General features: G+C 37.0%; 1 protein-coding gene across 1 annotated transcript in view; it reads right to left on the reverse strand.

The window, feature by feature from the left end:
- Positions 1 to 23,538, reverse strand: part of LOC144443626 (GON-4-like protein) — a 38,447-nt gene that overhangs the window by 11,002 nt on the left and 3,907 nt on the right. Inside the window, exons 4-19 of the mRNA XM_078133169.1 lie at positions 22,457 to 22,588; positions 21,448 to 21,801; positions 20,989 to 21,157; positions 18,419 to 18,538; positions 13,525 to 13,565; positions 12,650 to 12,735; positions 10,907 to 11,087; positions 10,015 to 10,101; positions 9,506 to 9,650; positions 8,769 to 8,943; positions 6,801 to 6,951; positions 6,406 to 6,522; positions 2,820 to 2,867; positions 2,081 to 2,663; positions 938 to 1,849; positions 459 to 502 (exon numbers count right to left, since the gene is read on the reverse strand). Of these exons, the coding sequence (XP_077989295.1) occupies positions 459 to 502; positions 938 to 1,849; positions 2,081 to 2,663; positions 2,820 to 2,867; positions 6,406 to 6,522; positions 6,801 to 6,951; positions 8,769 to 8,943; positions 9,506 to 9,650; positions 10,015 to 10,101; positions 10,907 to 11,087; positions 12,650 to 12,735; positions 13,525 to 13,565; positions 18,419 to 18,538; positions 20,989 to 21,157; positions 21,448 to 21,801; positions 22,457 to 22,588 (3,345 nt within the window). The remainder of the gene's footprint in view (positions 1 to 458; positions 503 to 937; positions 1,850 to 2,080; positions 2,664 to 2,819; positions 2,868 to 6,405; positions 6,523 to 6,800; positions 6,952 to 8,768; positions 8,944 to 9,505; positions 9,651 to 10,014; positions 10,102 to 10,906; positions 11,088 to 12,649; positions 12,736 to 13,524; positions 13,566 to 18,418; positions 18,539 to 20,988; positions 21,158 to 21,447; positions 21,802 to 22,456; positions 22,589 to 23,538) is intronic.

Genomic DNA, 23,538 nt, shown 5'->3' on the forward strand with positions numbered 1-23,538 from the left:
AGGTAAACATTGTACTAATAATACCATTGCTAAATATACACATGTGTAGTTTCTCTATGATCCTGTTGTGCCAGCACTTTATGGAGTGTGAGTGTCAGTGTTGGTACTCAGGAGGTATAACTTGTGTTAGCAGTGTTTTCTGCTGCACCTGCACTTCCTACATCCATGAAAGTAGGCTGCAGAGAACACCGTAAACACTATACCCCTAGTACGCCACACTAGCACTCACATGTCAAGGGGTTCTGTCATATTCTGACAAATTTTTTTTTAAATCTGCCCCTGAGTAAAGTGAATGTGATCATACTATTTCATGCCAGCAACCTTGTCTAAAACTCAATGATTTCCCACTGTGCTCCTCCCTCTCCCTCTAATCACTCAATAAATATAATAACAAGTAATTATGGGAATGTGAACAGCGAGATCTTTCAGTCTTTCAAATTGACGATACCAGTACTTGCCTTAACTCTTGTCAAAAAGGCTTGGGCAAGAGCATTATCTTTCTCTTCACTCTGAAAATAAATGACAAATGAAAATACAAGAAATCAACTTTGGCAGTGTCTGATAGTTTACACTTTACTTCTCATATCAAGTGTTTGCCATGTAAGTCAATGGCACCATTTTCTAGTTTTCCTTCAGTTGGTATTATCTCATCACATACAGCAATTCTAAATGTATACACTAGTTTTTAGTACTGCTGGGTAATAACTTGACTTGTGCTAGACCCAAGGTTCATCGGATGTGCTGAGTGTAAACACTAGAATGACACTAACACCTCAACAACTTAGCAAATGTTGACACTGACCTGATGTTTAAACTACAGGTTAGTTCGGCATTACACTGGTGACTTACAAGCTAGCAAATGAGAAAGGGATTCTTGTGCTGCAACTACATACACTGCAGTAAACTGACAAATTACAAGTGTAATTTGATTGTAAACTCACCATGTCTTTATCAATGAGGCCTGGTTGTAGTAACATTATGGTCGATTCAAGATCTTTACGAAACTTTGTCTTTACTCGTTTACTTCTGATACTAGCAGTAGACGACTTGGGTTTCATCAAGTTGATGTCTGGGTTAGAATCAGTATTGTCATCTCCAACATCATCTTTGTCAAGCAATAGCACATCATCATTTGCATCAATGTTATCACTTTCATGATGACAACCACTACCTGTATCATGGTAGCTTGTTTCCATAGCAATGTCATTTGTTTCTTCTTCATTATCAGATGCTGACCTATCATTATCATCCATCTCATCAAAGTCAATCTTGTCAACATCAAAAGTATCGTGGACATCATTAGGTCTGTTCCTATCAATACTGATGTTACCATTGGCAACATCACTTGTGTTCCTCCTGTTCACATCATAGTTGTCAGTGACAACACCATCGTTGATGTTACCATTGGCAACACCACTTTTATTCCTCCTGTTCACATCATAGTTGTCATTGACAACACCATCATTGATGTTACCATCGGCAACACCACTTGTATTCCTCCTGTTCACATCATAATTATCATTGACGACACCATCACTGTTCTTGTCAGCATCAAAATTATCACTGACTGCATCAGTTCTGCTCCTGTCCACATCAAGTGGTGACAATTTGTCTCTGGATAAAGTCTGTCCACTTCCACTTATGTCAGACATAGGCTTTGTTTTAATATCTGTCCCTGTGTTAAAATCTTGTCCTGTTATTTGAATGTCATCAGTTATATGACTTGTTTTCAAATCTCTCCCAGTGTGCTGCTCATCACACTGTCTTAATCTATCACCATCACTGTTGGTCTTATGGATACTGTCATTGGGTTTAGTAGTTATTTTGTTTTCAACATCTCTGTCCAATTCTATTACAGCACAAGTAGATGTGTCTATTTTTTTACTTGTATTGGCTGATTTTGTTACATTGTCTACTAGCGGAATTGGTTTTGTCAGCAAAGACGATGTGATTACAGACGTTGTTTTTGTTGTTGTTGTTGTCGTTGTTGTTGTTGTTGTTGTTGTTGTTTTGGAATCAGATTTCATCAGTTCAGCATGTGTCATTTTTGTTTGGGAAACAAATTCAACTGGTGACAGACCTGTTTCCACAACAGACTGTCCATGCTTGGCAAGTGTTGCTGCGGCAGCTTGGATTGCTGGCTGTGATGATTTGATATCAGAGTTTGTTGTAGTAGTAGGTGTCAGTACCTTAGACATATCCATCCTTGATTCTGCAACTTTTGGTGAAGGTGCACCAACTATAATGGTTGGAGGTGATGCAATCTTGACTGGAGAAATTACAATTGGTGTTGATTTGGGGATTTCTGTTATTCTGTTGGGAAGCAGTTGTACAGGTTTACCTATACTTTGAGTTACTAGTGTTGATGTTGCAGCTACAGTGCCAAGTTGAACAGTGGTTGTATTTGCCATGGTGATAGGACACATAGAGGGGACAGTAATAATAGTTGGTACAGCAGGCTGTAGTGAGATAGACCCAGGCATTGCTGATATCATAGAAACAGCTGGTGCTATCTGACTTGGCTTGGGCATCTGTTTCCTAATTTTGACTTTACCTCGCTTTGGCATTGTATTGACTTTAATATTGGATACCATTGCCATACCACCTTTAGGTAGGATTGGTTTTGCTATGAGAGGTTTATTGAGTTCTGGTGCACCTAGGATCTGTTGATAAAAACTGTCTGGTTTCCGTCCTTTATTCAATGCAGGCAGACATAATTTCCGATTACTATGTCCTGGTTCATTCACTAGAATACTGCCTTCATTTACTCCAATATTGTCTCTATTCTCCATTCTCTCTTTCTCTTCTTTTTCCTGTTTCTCTTTCTCTTCTTTTATTCTTTTGAATTCCTGTTGTTTTTCATACGTCTGAAATAAAAGACATTGTAATATAACATGTCATCCTTCAACATGATGTGTGACTTATTTTAAAACTGGTAAGGGTGGCCTTTTTTATTTCTGTGTTTCTCATGACCTTACCGACCCTATATTTGTTCGATCCAGAAAAATAATTTTAAAAATTGACAGGATGGCAGGATTAAAAGATAATCACAATATCACTAATGGTATGAGAGTGGCCCCAGAAGTGTGTATCTAGGTGTACAAGATAACCACAACATCACTGATGGTATGACAGAGGCCTCAGAAGTGTGTATCTAGGTGTACAAGATAACCACAACATCATTGATGGTATGACAGAGACCTCAGAAGTGTCTATCTAGGTGTACAAGATAACCACAACATCATTGATGGTATGACAGAGGCCTCAGAAGTGTGTATCTAGGTGTACAAGATAACCACAACATCATTGATGGTATGACAGAGGCCTCAGAAGTGTGTATCTAGGTGTACAAGATAACCACAACATCATTGATGGTATGACAGAGACCTCAGAAGTGTGTATCTAGGTGTACAAGATAACCACAACATCATTGATGGTATGACAGAGACCTCAGAAGTGTGCATCTAGGTGTACAAGATAACCACAACATCACTGATGGTACGACAGTGGACTCAGAAGTGTGTATCTAGGTGTACAAGATAACCACAACATCATTGATGGTACGACAGTGGACTCAGAAGTGTGTACCTAGGTGTACAAGATAACCACAACATCATTGATGGTACGACAGTGGACTCAGAAGTGTGTATCTAGGTGTACAAGATAACCACAACATCATTGATGGTACGACAGAGGCCTCAGAAGTGTGTATCTAGGTGTACAAGATAACCACAACATCATTGATGGTACGACAGTGGACTCAGAAGTGTGTATCTAGGTGTACAAGATAACCACAACATCATTGATGGTATGACAGAGGCCTCAGAAGTGTGTATCTAAGTGTACAAGATAACCACAACATCATTGATGGTACGACAGTGGACTCAGAAGTGTGCATCTAGGTGTACAAGATAACCACAACATCATTGATGGTACGACAGTGGACTCAGAAGTGTGTATCTAGGTGTACAAGATAACCACAACATCATTGATGGTACGACAGTGGACTCAGAAGTGTGTATCTAGGTGTACAAGATAACCACAACATCATTGATGGTACGACAGTGGACTCAGAAGTGTGTATCTAGGTGTACAAGAAAACCACAACATCATTGATGGTATGACAGAGACCTCAGAAGTGTGTATCTAGGTGTACAAGATAACCACAACATCATTGATGGTATGACAGTGGACTCAGAAGTGTCTATCTAGGTGTACAAGATAACCACAACATCATTGATGGTACGACAGTGGCCTCAGAAGTGTCTATCTAGGTGTACAAGATAACCACAACATCATTGATGGTATGACAATGACCTCAGAAGTGTGTATCTAGGTGTACAAGATAACCACAACATCATTGATGGTATGACAATGACCTCAGAAGTGTGTATCTAGGTGTACAAGATAACCACAACATCATTGATGGTACGACAGTGGCCTCAGAAGTGTGTATCTAGGTGTACAAGATAACCACAACATCATTGATGGTATGACAATGACCTCAGAAGTGTGTATCTAGGTGTACAAGATAACCACAACATCATTGATGGTACGACAGTGGCCTCAGAAGTGTGTATCTAAGTGTACAAGATAACCACAACATCATTGATGGTATGACAGAGGCCTCAGAAGTGTGTATCTAGGTGTACAAGATAACCACAACATCATTGATGGTATGACAGTGGACTCAGAAGTGTCTATCTAGGTGTACAAGATAACCACAACATCATTGATGGTACGACAGTGGCCTCAGAAGTGTGTATCTAGGTGTACAAGATAACCACAACATCATTGATGGTACGACAGTGGCCTCAGAAGTGTGTATCTAGGTGTACAAGATAACCACAACATCATTGATGGTATGACAGAGACCTCAGAAGTGTGTATCTAGGTGTACAAGATAACCACAACATCATTGATGGTATGACAATGACCTCAGAAGTGTGTATCTAGGTGTACAAGATAACCACAACATCATTGATGGTACGACAGTGGCCTCAAAAGTGTGTATCTAAGTGTACAAGATAACCACAACATCATTGATGGTATGACAGAGGCCTCAGAAGTGTGTATCTAGGTGTACAAGATAACCACAACATCATTGATGGTACGACAGTGGCCTCAGAAGTGTGTATCTAAGTGTACAAGATAACCACAACATCATTGATGGTATGACAGAGGCCTCAGAAGTGTGTATCTAAGTGTACAAGATAACCACAACATCATTGATGGTATGACAGAGGCCTCAGAAGTGTGTATCTAGGTGTACAAGATAACCACAACATCATTGATGGTATGACAGAGGCCTCAGAAGTGTGTATCTAGGTGTACAAGATAACCACAACATCATTGATGGTACGACAGTGACCTCAGAAGTGTGTATCTTGGCATACAATATAATTTATCACTAAAATGTGAGACAGTCATAGTTTTCTTCTGAGTTTAAATTGTCATTTCTCTACAGTATCCTGATGGTTAATAGTATGAGTATGAACTGAAAACATGACCAACCTAACATGTACGCATGATGACATGTACACGCACATTCACAGTTTTTTAACCAATGACCCATCATTTTTCAGATGTTACCATGAAAAAACTAAGAAGAAAATAATCACTGTACATGTAGGGTAGAATAGTCTATAATTCTTCAAATTCAAGGCATGGTTACAAGTATTATTGTGACAGTATGACTGTAACAAGCAAATGATTTGTTCACTGCTTTACCACAAAGGACTTTAAACTTTCAGCAATAAAATATAATCTTACATAGAAATCAATATTTGGAAAAATGATATTATTTTTTACTTAGTTTTAGTCTTACTTAGTCTCTTCACATATGTATATGTATAGTACTGAAATAAAGTAGTAATGCTTGACATAGTGCATAACATTGTACAAGTCTTTGAATATTAACAGTAGAAACACTACAATTCTGTGGAATACAACTGAGATCATATTTCTATGAAAAGTACAGTCTGCTCAACATAACTGTAATTCAATCAACCATCAATTTGTTCTCTTAGAAAAAATGCTGTAGAAACTGTTTGTAATAATCATGTCATTGTAATCAATCACTTCCAATACCAGAAACAGTTGGTGTTATCTCAGACAGTGAACACAATGTCTGAAGCATTTATATTCAAAGCAATGTTTTCATCAAATAAAGTTAAATTGTAACATTCTGCCTGAACCAAAAACAGCTCTTTCATTTAGTCATATTTACAATAATGCTTCAACTAAACAACAGAGTCAAAGTAAAAGACCACAACTGGTTCAATTGTAATGATAAACATTTTGGTGCAATACTAAGTTAAATTCATGAACTTTATAATGATGTTGCTTAGACTGTATTTTGCACAAAACTATGATCTCGGTTGTAACTTTTCCACTGATACATACCTTCAACCATTCTGGTTTACGATTACCAGGTAGATGTAGTGGCACTACCTGACAGCCATCCACGACACTTTCAATAAATACAGGCAGGGTTGGTAAAGTGTGATGTCTTTTGTACAACTGTGTAAAAAATGAAAGATTCGTTGATTGAATCTATCAACATTGGTTAAGCACAGAGGTTTATCCTAAAGTTTTGGATCTGAAAATGTTTGATAAATAAGTTCATCAAAAAGCACTCACCAAACAGAGAAATATGCCTGTAAGTATTTGCTGAACAAATGAATTATTCTAAAATATTTGTTCAGAATTGGCTAAAATAGACAAATCTATCCAATATTAGCTGAAACAAAGAGATTGATTCACACACTAACACAGAAAGGAATATAATGTTACTATACCTTGACTATATTATCTTTGGCTCGTGGGGCTGATAAATTCTTGACACGAATCTTAATTTGTTCAACTTTCTTCACTGGCAACATATTCTGTGCTATTAACTTGGCCCAGTTTTGACAATCCTTGAACTGGTGCAGGCCTAAAGCTAGCAAACTAAAACATACCAGATTAATTCCAGACAGTTCATTTATTTGTAAAAAGGACATGCGTTTCTTTCATGACCTCACAGTTTGTAAACATATCATTCTGATACAAAAATAAGAAAGCAATGATAATTGAATGTCCAGTGACAAATGTGAGAAATTGAACACTGAACATATTTATACTTTTGGCCCAGTAAACTAACATAGAAGCTAGTCACTGGTCTGTACTTTTGGCTTATTAAAATAGAATGTAAACACTCTGATAAGCTAGTCACTGGTCTGTACTTTTGGCTTATCAAAATAGTTAGAATGTGAATACTCTGATAAGCTAGTCACTGGTCTGTACTTTTGGCTTATCAAAATAGTTAGAATGTAAACACTCTGATAAGCTAGTCACTGGTCTGTACTTTTGGCTTATCAAAATAGTTAGAATGTAAACACTCTGATAAGCTAGTCACTGGTCTGTACTTTTGGCTTATTAAAATAGTTAGAATGTGAACACTCTGATAAGCTAGTCACTGGTCTGTACTATTGGCTTATTAAAATAGTTAGAATGTGAACACTCTGATAAGCTAGTCACTGGTCTGTACTTTTGGCTTATTAAAATAGTTAGAATGTGAACACTCTGATAAGCTAGTCACTGGTCTGTACTATTGGCTTATTAAAATAGTTAGAATGTGAACACTCTGATAAGCTAGTCACTGGTCTGTACCTTTGGCTGATTAAAATAGTTAGAATGTGAACACTCTGATAAGCTAGTCACTGGTCTGTACCTTTGGCTTATCAAACTAGTTAGAATATGAAGACTCTGATAAGCTAGTCACTGGTCTGTACTTTTGGCTTATCAAACTAGTTAGAATATGAAGACTCTGATAAGCTAGTCACTGGTCTGTACTATTGGCTTATCAAACTAGTTAGAATATGAAGACTCTGATAAGCTAGTCACTGGTCTGTACTTTTGGCTGATTAAAATGGTTAGAATGTGAACACTCTGATAAGCTAGTCACTGGTCTGTACTATTGGCTTATTAAAATAGTTAGAATGTGAACACTCTGATAAGCTGGTCACTGGTCTGTACTTTTGGCTTATTAAAATAGTTAGAATGTGAACACTCTGATAAGGCCAAAAAAATATATATATCTGGTTCTGGTCAGCGCATGCGTGTCTTGAATAGCCTCGCGTCGATCCTTTTTTCCCCCCAATAATTTTTGCTTTCCCGGTCCTTATTTATTCCTGATATCAGGAGAACAAGCAGCTGAAATCTACCCTATATGCCAAGACTGCTTAAATACAAAGCCTAAACTGCTTCGAAGAAAAAGGAAGTTTTTCAAGAGATAAATATGATAGAACAGAGTATGTAAAGTGTCAAAAAAATGTGTATTTACTAATTTGCAAAAAAAAAAAAAATTAGGAAAAAAAAAAATTCACGTCATCGCACCACTTTAGAAAGTTTACCCTCACCAGAACCAGATAAATTTTTTTTGGCCTAAGCTAGTCATTGGTCTGTACTTTTGGCTTATTAAAATAGTTAGAATGTGAACACTCTGATAAGCTAGTCATTGGTCTGTACTTTTGGCTTATTAAAATAGTTAGAATGTGAACACTCTGATAAGCTAGTCATTGGTCTGTACTTTTGGCTTATTAAAATAATTAGAATGTGAACACTCTGATAAGCTAGTCACTGGTCTGTACTTTTGGCTTATCAAAATAGTTAGAATGTAAACATGCATTGAGAAGGCATAATAACTCTTTGAGAAACTAGAACTACCCTGTAATTTTAGCTGACTATTAAAAAGAGTTTGGGTGTTAAGCATTAATTACACTTACTTATCTTCTGCCTCTGCAAAGGTGACTTTTTTATTGACAGACTTGGCAATACCACATATAGGTAATAATTCTGGATACATAAATACTTCATGAGTAGCTATAATCTCCTGTGCCCAATCACTGATACTAGGCAAAGTCCAACCTCTACCCTCTCGTTTCCTTCCACCGTTTTCATCTGCAAAAACTAAATTAGACATTGGAATTTGTAAAATTACAAATTATGTATGTAAAATTACAAATTATATATTGCTATACAGGGTTTATACACTTCAGTCAAATACATTTCTAAGGAGTTATACAGCCATTTTAGAAACATAGTCTAAGAGTTATTGTGTTCAGTCATTTATGCTGAATAAACGTTTTAAGGTGGGAAATGTATATTACCACAATTCTTCAAGTGTTTTGAAATTATCGCTTTCGTTGATATTCAGTGAGTACATTGAACTGTGAACATCATTTTCAGATTTCATATGGATAAAAGAAAACCACAAAAAGTTATGAGAATGATGACGGCCTGAGGCACAGTAACTGTAGCTCTAATCTAATTGATTGATTGATTGGTTGATTGATTGATTGATTGATTGATTGATTGATTGATTGATTGATTTACTGATTTGTTCATTCATCAAGTTTTTCAAGTTTTGAGATACACATATGACAAAATCAGTCAAATTCTAATTCTTTTATTTTGAGATGTTGATATAATATGAATATTATACATTCACAGATGTAAGTACCTGATCTAGGGCCAGACATATTGACAATCTGTAGTCCATCCTGCAGGTTGGTAACACGAAAGTCAGATTTGATAGCAAACTGATTTTGTCCAACAAGTTGTAGGAGTGTCTCTTCATTTCTATTCGCAAACATATCCAGCTCAGTCTGAAAAAAACAATGACAGTCAATATTAATCTTTACAGCACGGATATGGGTTTTGCAGACCGAGGTTGTATGGCAGAAAGGCCCAACTTTAAGAGTAAGCCATACTACTGAGGTCGTACATACATACACACAGACAAACAGACAGAGACACACACACACACATACATATGTACGTACACACACACACACACACACACACACACACACACACACACATACATACATCACGCCAGTGTACAGCATACCATTAATGATAAACAATGAAGTATTCAGCTAATCAGAAGACTTGAACTGATGAATTCTCCAATACACAAAATTAAAAGTAACAAATATTAAGCGTTACAGTAAAGTAAAGAATACTTACCACAAAAACCCTGCACTGTGTTGCTTCTTTTGCCAGATTACTTTGTCCTTGGCACATAACATAGACTTGACATAGTAACTGTACATGCTGTGAACAATAACAACACAAATTATTACTAGCAATGGCTTAATCATAGACAGTGTCTTCTCCACTGTCTACAGTTTAATGCATAAACATATAAATCAATACAAGTAACGATATACAGAGCTTTTCAAGGGGTCTTTTCTATTTTGTGTGTTTACAATATTTAGTTGAATTCCATTCATACGGCTCATGGTAAAACAACTTACTTGACAACAGAACAAGTCAGCCACTCTAACCATTCAACTATCATGACTCCACAACCAGCAATGTACAGATTACAAGTCAGCCACTCTAACATTCAACCATCATGACTCCACAACCAGCAATGTACTGATTACAAGTCAGCCACTCTAACTATTCAACCATCATGACTCCACAACCAGCAATGTACAGATTACAAGTCAGCCACTCTAACTCAGTAACTATTCAACCATCATGACTCCACAACCAGCAATGTACAGATTACAAGTCAGCCACTCTAACTATTCAACCATCATGACTCCACAACCAGCAATGTACAGATTACAAGTCAGCCACTCTAACCATTCAACTATCATGACTCCACAACCAGCAATGTAGAGATTACAAGCCAGCCACTGTAACCATTCAACCATCATGACTTCACAACCAGCAATGTACAGATTACAAGCCAACCATTTAACCATTGACTCCACAACCATTTCCCCCTCCTTTACTAGGGGTTGACAACGTTATCAAAACCACTCTGATTTGAACCTAATGGTGTGACATCCTGCATGGTAGGATTTCTTACATTGATTAACACTGTCTGACCTACATACATGCTTACCTGTTGTAATTGCTGTTTTAACTGTTCTCTTTCATTTAATGTGATTGTTGGTAGGACATTCTCTTGACTTCTTCTAGAAAGTGACGGTTCTTTTTTCTGTCTTTTCTCAAATTGTTCTTTCAACTTCATTTCTGCCGTCTCTTTCTGTTGACTTAAGAAACTACTAAGAGGCTCTGCAAACCTGATAAAAAGTGGAAAATACGTAGCATTGAGTGTCTGTGTGTAAAGGACAAGTTCAACAATACGCCAGAACTCTATCAAGTCTTGGCACACCATGGCATGTTAAAGGGGAATGCCACTCCAGGAAATTCCGATATTTTCATAAACTTTGGGTTCTGGAGAGCCCACTTCATGATTTCACATCACATAATTTTCACTTGTTGCTGTTCAAGCATGTCTGAGTTATGGCTTTGGACATGAAAACTGTGCCAACAAAATGGCTGCCAGGCAGCCATATCGGCTTGTATCACAACGAAAATGGATAATATGCACATGTATGTCGTAGAACACTGTCCTAATACCAACTTTGAATGAGATCTGTTCAAGTATGTCTGAGTTATGGCTTCGGACATGGAAAATTTGCAAACAAAATGGCTGCCAGACAGCCATATTGGATCATATTATGACAACAATGAATATGCACATGTATGTCATAGAACACTGTCCTAATACCAACTTTGAATGAGATCTGTTCAAGCATATCTGAGTTATGGCTTTGGACAGGGAAAATTCGAAAACAAAATGGCTGCTAGGTGGCCATATTGGATCGTATCATGAAACAAATTGACATGCATATGTATGCCATTGTATGTTGCCCCTGTACCAAGTTTGAAAAAAAATTGGTCCAGGCATCTCCAAGAAATGGCTGCGGACGGACGAACGGACAGATGGACGGAACCCAATCCATAAGTCCCCGTCCCGGACTTCATCCGGCGGGGACTGATAAACAAACAATCAATACATCCCAGGTTTATTTGTAAGAAACTGATGACAGAGACAGAATGTGGGTTGAAGGAAAATAAAATTGTAAGTGGACATAAAACATACACTGTACAGTCTTTCTCAGAACCTTGAATCTAATTACATACTACAGTCAAACCTTGGTAGTACGAATAGCTTGGGACTAGGGAATTCAGTTTGTTATATCCATATTTTGTTATAACCGGGGGTGCTATTCAACATGGTATATATTGGGTGCTATTCAACATGGTATATTATTGGGTGCTATTCAACATGGTGGAGAAATGGAAACGCTTACGACTCAGCTCGATTTTGTTGTGTTCTTCAGAACGTCTTCTTTCTTCTTCAGGATAGTAAACAATTCAGGTACTGGGTTTGACATTAAATTTTCAAGACTTCACCATGACGTAAATCACTTTGATCATTTGAACTTTGCAATCACGATAGTTTGTGTGAACACAGACAGTGTGACTACATGGTGTTTATCAGCTAACATCTCCATTCACACTGTTGACTTGTGAAGAGCCGTGTCATTGAAGTTTTATCCTTTTGTAGCACTATGATAAAAGTAAACTGTTCTCTGATGGAAAATCAGTTTGTTGTTAACAGGTTTTCACTATCTTGAGGTTGTTCTAAACATTACATAGCAAACAATGGCATGAGATCGATACCTCTGACTAGTGTTCATTGTAACCGAGTGCGAATTTGTACTAATGAGGTCCAACTATATATATACACATACTACTAAACTAGTGGATGGTTACATAATTATAGCATACATACGTTATTGCTGGAGGTACATTAAATGGTTCTTCATCATCTAATACATCATCTATCATATCCGCATCATACAAGTCTTCATTTCCATACTACAAGAAATAAAATAGAAAAGTGAAAATTCAACAAGTCTTGCAACTGTCCTCAGTCTGAAAACTCAAGCAAAACAGTTCTTGGTTCTTATCCATCTATTACTTCTAAGTTCTGTGTTGTTATTGGTGATCTGGTACTTATAGTGGAAAGGATGAAAGTAACTCAGAGTGTTAACAAAACCTGTAGGCTGTACAATTCACTTCTCTTTTCAACCATCCCATATTCTTACATTTGTTATTATTTTTGTACTTTATAAAAAAAAAAGACTATAAAATTACTGGAAAAAATGTTGATATGATCAACAGGTCTTTCTGGTAAGCAAGATGATACCATGAATTAACAAGTTGTAACTTGTGACAATTCATGTACTAAATAAAAAAACATGGATCCTAACTGAAATAAAGTGTATTGGTGTCATTCACTTTCTCTTATTAGTAAGGAGCTGACATTGATCAGAACTTGGGTAAAAGTGATGTATGAATGTATTGGCTTTGGTAGGAAAAATTCTATTAATTAAACATATTGTCAACAGCTTCTACGCATAGCTGTATAATTCCAATAACAATAGAAAAACTCAGCAACATGGTTTATACAAAGTTTACTAGCAAGATCCACAGGTTACTTTCACCTAAAGTTTGGATCGATTCTAACTCCATACTGTGAAAGTGAATGAAAGCAATGTATTTTCTCTCACTTAGCATCCAAGTTTTTATCAAACAATGTGAATTCACAACGTATCCTTCCCTTTATACCTCATGGCTTTAAATAGAAGAAATGACCATACTTACTGTTTCTAACAGTTCATCCAACAACTCATTCACTTCCTTTTCTGTGGATATTATTAACAAGAATCTTGTGAGTGTGAATAGCTCAGCTGTTCATAATGTTTGTTACATAAATTATTACAGAAGATGGACAAGGTGAACCTTGCCTGTTATGAGTTCAGCATTGTCTAGAAACAGTTCAATTATGCTACAATTAAGAATAACCATAGTGATGAAGTGTTTGTGGTTCTTGAGTCAATATCAATTATAAAATCAAAAACTTCATTTCTACAAAACATATCTCCTATCATCATTAGCTTATGGCTTCAAAACAACATACATTTAAAATTCTTTAGTCTATGAGTAGTTAAATATGTTTCCTAATAATTTACTATGATGGTTATCTTTCAATCATGACAGAATTGACTAATTTTCAGACAATAGGGTGGAACTATGCCAATTTACCAAAACAAATTGCCAAAAACAGAAAACGACACATATCAACATGGGATGAACAAATCTGAATAGACTTCAACAAACACACATGTACACTAAATATCCAAGTAATCTGACAGATGGTTTCAGAAAAGAAGACGAAAGTAGACAAAGTTGATGGCCAACATACAAGACATGACAGAGAATCAATCTATATTCTACTGACTTATTCTGCAAGCACCACTAGTGAAACTTTTCACCTGTGTTTTGGTAACTACTTCATCTTCCCAATCGTGAAAGAATCAGTTCTGCAGTTTTGAAAATGATTATAAAATTTATTCTAACTAAATTGAAACAAAGACTTGACTGTACATAATCAATGGGGGACATGACAATATCTATTTATATTATCACTATGTTCTTTTATCACCTACATGTACATATATCTCATCAAGAGAGTTCTCTTTACTATCAATTCATCAGACATCTTTTATCCAAACTCATCAGATATCTTTTATTATCAAATTCTTCACACATGGTCCCCTCATCAAACTCATCACACAGAGTTCTCTTATCATCAAACTCATCACACAGTACTCTTATCATCAAACTCATCACACAGAGTTCTCTTATCATCAAACTCATCACACAGAGTTCTCTTATCATCAAACTCATCACACAGAGTTCTCTTATCATCAAACTCATCACACAGAGTTCTCTTATCATCAAACTCATCACACAGAGTTCTCTTATCATCAAACTCATCACACAGAGTTCTCTTATCATCAAACTCATCACACACAGTTCTCTTATCATCAAACTCATCACACACAGTTCTCTTATCATCAACTCATCACACAGAGTTCTCTTATCATCAAACTCATCACACAGAGTTCTCTTATCATCAAACTCATCACACAGAGTTCTCTTATCATCAAACTCATCACACACAGTTCTCTTATCATCAACTCATCACACAGAGTTCTCTTATCATCAAACTCATCACACAGAGTTCTCTTATCATCAAACAGAGTTCTCTTATCATCAAACTCATCACACACAGTTCTCTTATCATCAAACTCATCACACAGAGTTCTCTTATCATCAAACTCATCACACAGAGTTCTCTTATCATCAAACACATCACACAGATTTCTCTTATCAAACACATCACACACAGTTCTCATATCATCAAACTCATCACACACAGTTCTCATATCATCAAACTCATCACACAGAGTTCTCTTATCAAACTCATCACACACAGTTCTCATATCATCAAACTCATCACACACAGTTCTCTTATCATCAAACTCATCACACAGAGTTCTCTTATCATCAAACTCATCACACAGAGTTCTCTTATCATCAAACTCATCACACACAGTTCTCATATCATCAAACTCATCACACAGAGTTCTCATGTCATCAAACTCAGCACACAGAGTTCTCTTATCATCAAACTCATCACACAGAGTTCTCTTATCATCAAACTCATCACACAGAGTTCTGTTATCATCAAACTCATCACACAGAGTTCTCTTATCATCAAACTCATCACACACAGTTCTCTTATCATCAAACTCATCACACAGAGTTCTCTTATCATCAAACTCATCACACACAGTTCTCTTATCATCAAACTCATCACACAGAGTTCTCTTATCATCAAACTCATCACACAGAGTTCTCTTATCATCAAACTCATCACACAGAGTTCTCTTATCATCAAACTCATCACACAGAGTTCTCTTATCATCAAACTCATCACACAGAGTTCTCTTATTATTAAACTCATCACACAGCGTTCTCTCATCATCAAACTCATCACACAGAGTTCTCTTATCATCAAACTCATCACACAGAGTTCTCTTATCATCAAACTCATCACACAGAGTTCTCTTATCATCAAACTCATCACACAGAGTTCTCTTATCATCAAACTCATCACACAGAGTTCTCTTATCATCAAACTCATCACACAGAGTTCTCTTATCATCAAACTCATCACACAGAGTTCTGTTATCATCAAACTCATCACACACAGTTCTCATATCATCAAACTCATCACACAGAGTTCTCTTATCATCAAACTCATCACACAGAGTTCTCTTATCATCAAACTCATCACACAGAGTTCTGTTATCATCAAACTCATCACACAGAGTTCTCTTATCATCAAACTCATCACACAGAGTTCTCTTATCATCAAACACATCACACAGATTTCTCTTATCAAACACATCACACACAGTTCTCATATCATCAAACTCATCACACACAGTTCTCATATCATCAAACTCATCACACAGAGTTCTCTTATCATCAAACTCATCACACAGAGTTCTCTTATCATCAAACTCATCACACAGAGTTCTCTTATCATCAAACTCATCACACAGAGTTCTCTTATCATCAAACTCATCACACAGAGTTCTCTTATCATCAAACTCATCACACAGAGTTCTGTTATCATCAAACTCATCACACACAGTTCTCATATCATCAAACTCATCACACAGAGTTCTCTTATCATCAAACTCATCACACAGAGTTCTGTTATCATCAAACTCATCACACAGAGTTCTCTTATCATCAAACTCATCACACACAGTTCTTATCATCAAACTCATCACACAGAGTTCTCTTATCATCAAACTCATCACACAGAGTTCTCTTATCATCAAACTCATCACACAGAGTTCTGTTATCATCAAACTCATCACACAGAGTTCTCTTATCATCAAACTCATCACACAGAGTTCTCTTATCATCAAACACATCACACAGATTTCTCTTATCAAACACATCACACACAGTTCTCATATCATCAAACTCATCACACACAGTTCTCATATCATCAAACTCATCACACAGAGTTCTCTTATCATCAAACTCATCACACACAGTTCTCATATCATCAAATTCATCACACACAGTTCTCTTATCATCAAACTCATCACACAGAGTTCTGTTATCATCAAACTCATCACACACAGTTCTCATATCATCAAACTCATCACACAGAGTTCTCTTATCATCAAACTCATCAGAGTTCTCTTATCATCAAACTCATCACAGAGTTCTCTAATCATCAAACTCATCACACACAGTTCTCTTATCATCAAACTCATCACACACAGTTCTCTTATCATCAAACTCATCACACACAGTTCTCTTATCATCAAACTCATCACACACAGTTCTCTTATCATCAAACTCATCACACAGAGTTCTCTTATCATCAAACTCATCACACAGAGTTCTCTTATCATCAAACTCATCACACACAGTTCTCTTATCATCAAACTCATCACACACAGTTCTCTTATCATCAAACTCATCACACAGAGTTCTCTTATCATCAAACTCATCACACAGAGTTCTCTTATCATCAAACTCATCACACACAGTTCTCATATCATCAAACTCATCACACAGAGTTCTCTTATCATCAAACTCATCAGAGTTCTCTTATCATCAAACTCATCACACAGAGTTCTCATGTCATCAAACTCAGCACACAGAGTTCTCTTATCATCAAACTCATCACACAGAGTTCTCTTATCATCAAACTCATCACACAGAGTTCTGTTATCATCAAACTCATCACACAGAGTTCTCTTATCATCAAACTCATCACACAGAGTTCTCTTATCATCAAACTCATCACACAGCGTTCTCTTATCAAACTCATCACACAGAGTTCTCTTATCATCAAACTCATCACACAGAGTTCTCTTATCATCAAACTCATCACACAGAGTTCTCTTATCATCAAACTCATCACACACAGTTCTCTTATCATCAAACTCATCACACAGAGTTCTCTTATCATCAAACTCATCACACAGAGTTCTCTTATCATCAAACTCATCACACAGAGTTCTCTTATCATCAAACTCATCACACAGAGTTCTCTTATCATCAAACTCATCACACAGAGTTCTCTTATTATTAAACTCATCACACAGCGTTCTCTCATCATCAAACTCATCACACAGAGTTCTCTTATCATCAAACTCATCACACAGAGTTCTCTTATCATCAAACTCATCACACAGAGTTCTCTTATCATCAAACTCATCACACAGAGTTCTCTTATCATCAAACTCATCACACAGAGTTCTCTTATCATCAAACTCATCACACAGAGTTCTCTTATCATCAAACTCATCAGAGTTCTCTTATCATCAAACTCATCACACAGTTCTCTTATCATCAAATATTTGACACTGAGTTCTTGTATCATTATTCTTATAGAGTTCACAAATCTTCCAATTGTTAAACATGAAAACATCATTAAACTCAATATTATATAGACTCTGTGACACCAAATTCCTCATAGGGAATTCTTACATCACAATTGCAATCTATGTGGTTAATTGTACAACAGATGGTACTATCCTACATTTGTATAGTGTATGTGTGAGTGTGTGTGCGAGTGTGTGTGTGTGTGTGTGTGTGTGTGAAATGTTCTTACTTGTAATTTGTACAGCTCTATCATTCCTGAAGTCTTCTATGTCCTCTGGTTCATCCTCTGCCAGGAAGTTATACTCAGGATCATTCTGTTCATCATCAAATGCATCATTACCATCAATATCTACAAATACAACACAGTATTTAGATAAATATAGGACCAGTTGATAACATTTCTTGCATTCTTGCAAAATTTGATGGATTAACGTAAGCAAAAGATTATTTGTACACCAGTCTCTGTATAAATGAGGGCAGGCTTAATTCCCATTGCTCAAGACCATCCTTGCCTGTAAACAGACTACAACTATGGTTTCAGAGTATAGCTGTACTCTGTGTCCAAACAACACCACTGAAATCAATGAATTCCTTGATGCAGGCTAACAAGATTACGAGACAGCCTCTCTTTACTTGTAAATATTTGTTTGGTAATTATTAGTCAACACAGGCCAGTTTGCACTATACACTAGTACTTACCTGAGAGAAGCCAACCATTCCTTCCACTCGTCATCATCACAATTAGTACTTACCTTTAGTGAGAGAAGCCAACCATTCCTTCCACTCGTCATCATCACAATTAGTACTTACCTTTAGTGAGAAGCCAACCATTCCTTCCACTCATCATCATTACAATTAGTACTTACCTTTAGTGAGAGAAGCCAACCATTCCTTCCACTCGTCATCATCACAATTAGTACTTACCTTTAGTGAGAGAAGCCAACCATTCCTTCCACTAATCATTACAATTTGTACTTACCTTTAGTGAGAGAAGCCAACCATTCCTTCCACTCGTCATCATTACAATTAGTACTTACCTTTAGTGAGAGAAGCCAACCATTCCTTCCACTAATCATTACAATTTGTACTTACCTTTAGTGAGAGAAGCCAACCATTCCTTCCACTCATCATCATTACTATTAGTACTTACCTTTAGTGAGAGAAGCCAACCATTCCTTCCACTAATCATTACAATTTGTACTTACCTTTAGTGAGAGAAGCCAACCATTCCTTCCACTCATCATCATTACTATTAGTACTTACCTTTAGTGAGAGAAGCCAACCATTCCTTCCACTAATCATTACAATTTGTACTTACCTTTAGTGAGAGAAGCCAACCATTCCTTCCACTCATCATCATTACAATTAGTACTTACCTTTAGTGAGAGAAGCCAACCATTCCTTCCACTCGTCATCATTACAATTAGTACTTACCTTTAGTGAGAGAACCCAACCATTCCTTCCACTCGTCATCATTACAATTAGTACTTACCTTTAGTGAGAGAAGCCAACCATTCCTTCCACTCGTCATCATTACAATTAGTACTTACCTTTAGTGAGAGAAGCCAACCATTCCTTCCACTAATCATTACAATTTGTACTTACCTTTAGTGAGAGAACCCAACCATTCCTTCCACTCGTTATCATCACAATTAGTACTTACCTTTAGTGAGAGAAGCCAACCATTCCTTCCACTAATCATTACAATTTGTACTTACCTTTAGTGAGAGAACCTAACCATTCCTTCCACTCGTTATCATCACAATTTGTACTTACCTTTAGCGAGAGAAACCAACCATTCCTTCCACTAATCATTACAATTAGTACTTACCTTTAGTGAGAGAAGCCAACCATTCCTTCCACTCATCATCATCACAATTTGTACTTACCTTTAGTGAGAGAAGCCAACCATTCCTTCCACTCGTCATCATTACAATTAGTACTTACCTTTAGTGAGAGAAGCCAACCATTCCTTTCACTCATCATCATCACAATTAGTACTTACCTTTAGTGAGAGAACCCAACCATTCCTTCCACTCATCATTACCATTAGTACTTACCTTTAGTGAGAGAAGCCAACCATTCCTTCCACTCATCATCATTACAATTAGTACTTACCTTTAGTGAGAGAACCCAACCATTCCTTCCACTCATCATCATCACAATTAGTACTTACCTTTAGTGAGAGAAGCCAACCATTCCTTCCACTAATCAATACAATTTGTACTTACCTTTAGCGAGAGAAACCAACCATTCCTTCCACTAATCATTACAATTAGTACTTACCTTTAGTGAGAGAAGCCAACCATTCCTTCCACTCGTCATCATCACAATTAGCACTTACCTTTAGTGAGCGAAGCCAACCATTCCTTCCACTCATCATTACCATTAGTACTTACCTTTATTGAGAGAAGCCAACCATTCCTTCCACTAATCATTACAATTAGTACTTACCTTTAGTGAGAGAAGCCAACCATTCCTTCCACTCATCATCATCACAATTTGTACTTACCTTTAGTGAGAGAAGCCAACCATTCCTTCCACTCGTCATCATTACAATTAGTACTTACCTTTAGTGAGAGAAGCCAACCATTCCTTTCACTCATCATCATCACAATTAGTACTTACCTTTAGTGAGAGAACCCAACCATTCCTTCCACTCATCATTACCATTAGTACTTACCTTTAGTGAGAGAAGCCAACCATTCCTTCCACTCATCATCATTACAATTAGTACTTACCTTTAGTGAGAGAAGCCAACCATTCCTTCCACTCATCATCATCACAATTAGTACTTACCTTTAGTGAGAGAAGCCAACCATTCCTTCCACTCATCATCATCACAATTAGTTTCATACATGTCAGTAGTAATATCAGGGGCTACAAAGTTTGCCTCAATTAAATCCAGTGGAGTATCTTTTAGTGGTAACTTAGAACGAGTCCTGTATGCTATCAAATCTTTCTCTTCCTGTAAAAGATAAATACATCAATCTATTAAACTGAATCTAATGATTCCTTTCAGCAATTCTTTTGTATTCAAATGGCACTTCAACATTATACTCATCAGCATTGTCACTAAGGCTTGAAAATCCAGGTAACAGATTGAAAGAAATCTAGAAAACTAGCGTGATTTCACATACATTGTACCATCTGTTTAGTGGGCAACGCAAGTAAAATAACAGGCACTCATTCCAATAGATTTTATCTCCTGACTGCTTTTAGCAAATCCAGTGTTAATATTACAGTTAGTTTTCTTACCTGTGTTAATTGTGATGTTTTATCAGTACTGTCTGCAGCTTTCTGGACATCTTTCAATGGTAATTTAGGGGGAGGAGGGCCCATTGGTACAACAGCTGCTTTGACATGCCTTTCTTGTTTGTCATTACTTTCCTCATCTTCTTCGTCATCTGTCTTTTTGCCTTGCTCCAAAGCACTAACACCCACATCATCACCATCATCTCCATCATCAGTACTTGTTTCTGTGGCAACTTTAGTGGGTGTATACATTTCTTGGTCTGTTATGACACTAGATGGTGTAAATGGAGTCATGGGCGCAGGAGAACCAAACTCACTGATATGAGATGATGCAATACTTTCATAGTCACTCTCTCTCTACAACAAAATAAAGGTAAAACAGTTATACAACACAGTCATAGCCACTCTCTGTACAACAGAATAAAGATAAAATAGTTATGCATCATTTTCATCATCTCCCTCCCTCCCTCCCTCCCTCCCTCCCTCCCTCCCTCCCTCCCTCCCTCCCTCCCTCTCTCCCTCTCTCTCTCTCTCTCTCTCTCTCTCTCTCTCTCTCTCTCTCTCTCTCTCTCTCTCTCTCTCTCTCTCTCTCTCTCTCTCTCTCTCTCTCTCTCTCTCTCTCTCTCTCTCTCTCTCTCTCTCTCTCTCTCTCTCTCTCTCTCTCTCTCTCTCTCTCTCTCTCTCTCTCTCTCTCTCTCTCTCTGGTAAAATAAATACAAAATAGTTGTGCAAAAGTTTCAGTCACTCTCTGAAAAGTCTTGCTAAATACAATATGGGTTGTTGCAAAAAAAGTAGTGCAAAATGTAGATATCAGGTTTTGTTGGTGTTCACCAAAGCAGGGTTCGTTGTCGACACAGTTGCCCTGGGTCTGTACAAACATGTAGGGAGTGACAAGAATATGATGTAATATCTCATGTGGTTGAGTATACAATGACTTGTTGAATTAGAATATGATGTAACATCTCTATGTGGTTGAGTATACAATGAATTGAATTAGAATAAGACAACTTACTTCCTCTTCTTCTTCTGGTTTGTAATCTTCATCAGAAGTAGAATCCGAATCAGAGAAATCTAAATCTTTAAACTGTGGAGGTTTCTGAACCGACACTTGCTTTAGTGGTGAAATAGGCCATGGTACAGGCAGCTGAAATCAATTCAACATGTCGAAGATCAGTTTGGTTTGTCTATCATTGTGGGTGTCTGAGCAAATGAGTTGTACAGTAATGTTTACAGAGACAATAAAGTGTACATTACGAAAGGAGTACAAACTGAGTTTGTATGTGTTTTGGTGTAGTTTTCACTGCATATTTAAAAGGTACTCGAACTATTGCACCCACTGACATACACATAGCCACTGCCTGCAATTGACTAAACTCAAACCTAGTGTATACATGTATAACTCATAAATGATCTGATGATGTAATTTATGATACGTATCAAAATAATGTTCAGGAAATTCCTACTATGCAATCAACAGTTCTAACAATCTCAGAAGACAGTTGTGATGTAATAGGAAACATGCATCAATATAAACATTATACTGGAATGTGGTTTTACTTAAGTATTGTGACTTGAGTGAAAAGCTTATAAACTCGGCTTGTGTCACTTGTAATACATTAAAAATAATCCTTTTACATTTATCCTTACAAATTTTCAATTGACGAATCACAAAGAAAACAGCTTTATCTACCTTTTACCAAAAAAAAATGGATGTCTATAAACCATTCAATAATATCTGATAAATTTCTTTTATGTACGTGATAGTAACCCCTAGCCCACTGCCAGAGTCGGTAAACAGGGTATTTGCACCCTATATGTAGCCCATTGCCAGTGTCGGTAATCAGGGCTGAGGGTATTTCCACCCTAGCCTATTGCCAGAGTTTGTAATCAGGGTATTTGCAATCATACTTGCAGTGTTTTCTGCTACACTTTCACTTATACAACACTTATAGAACACTGCAGGCTCTTGGACAAACACCCCAAAGTAAGCCACACTGCAGGCTCTTGGACAAACACCCAAAGTAAGCCACACTGCAGACACTTGGACAAACACCCCAAAGTATGCCACACTGCAGGCACTTGGACAAACACCCC

Source organism: Glandiceps talaboti, chromosome 12, assembly GCF_964340395.1.
Source record: "Glandiceps talaboti chromosome 12, keGlaTala1.1, whole genome shotgun sequence".
Lineage (NCBI taxonomy): Eukaryota > Metazoa > Hemichordata > Enteropneusta > Spengelidae > Glandiceps > Glandiceps talaboti.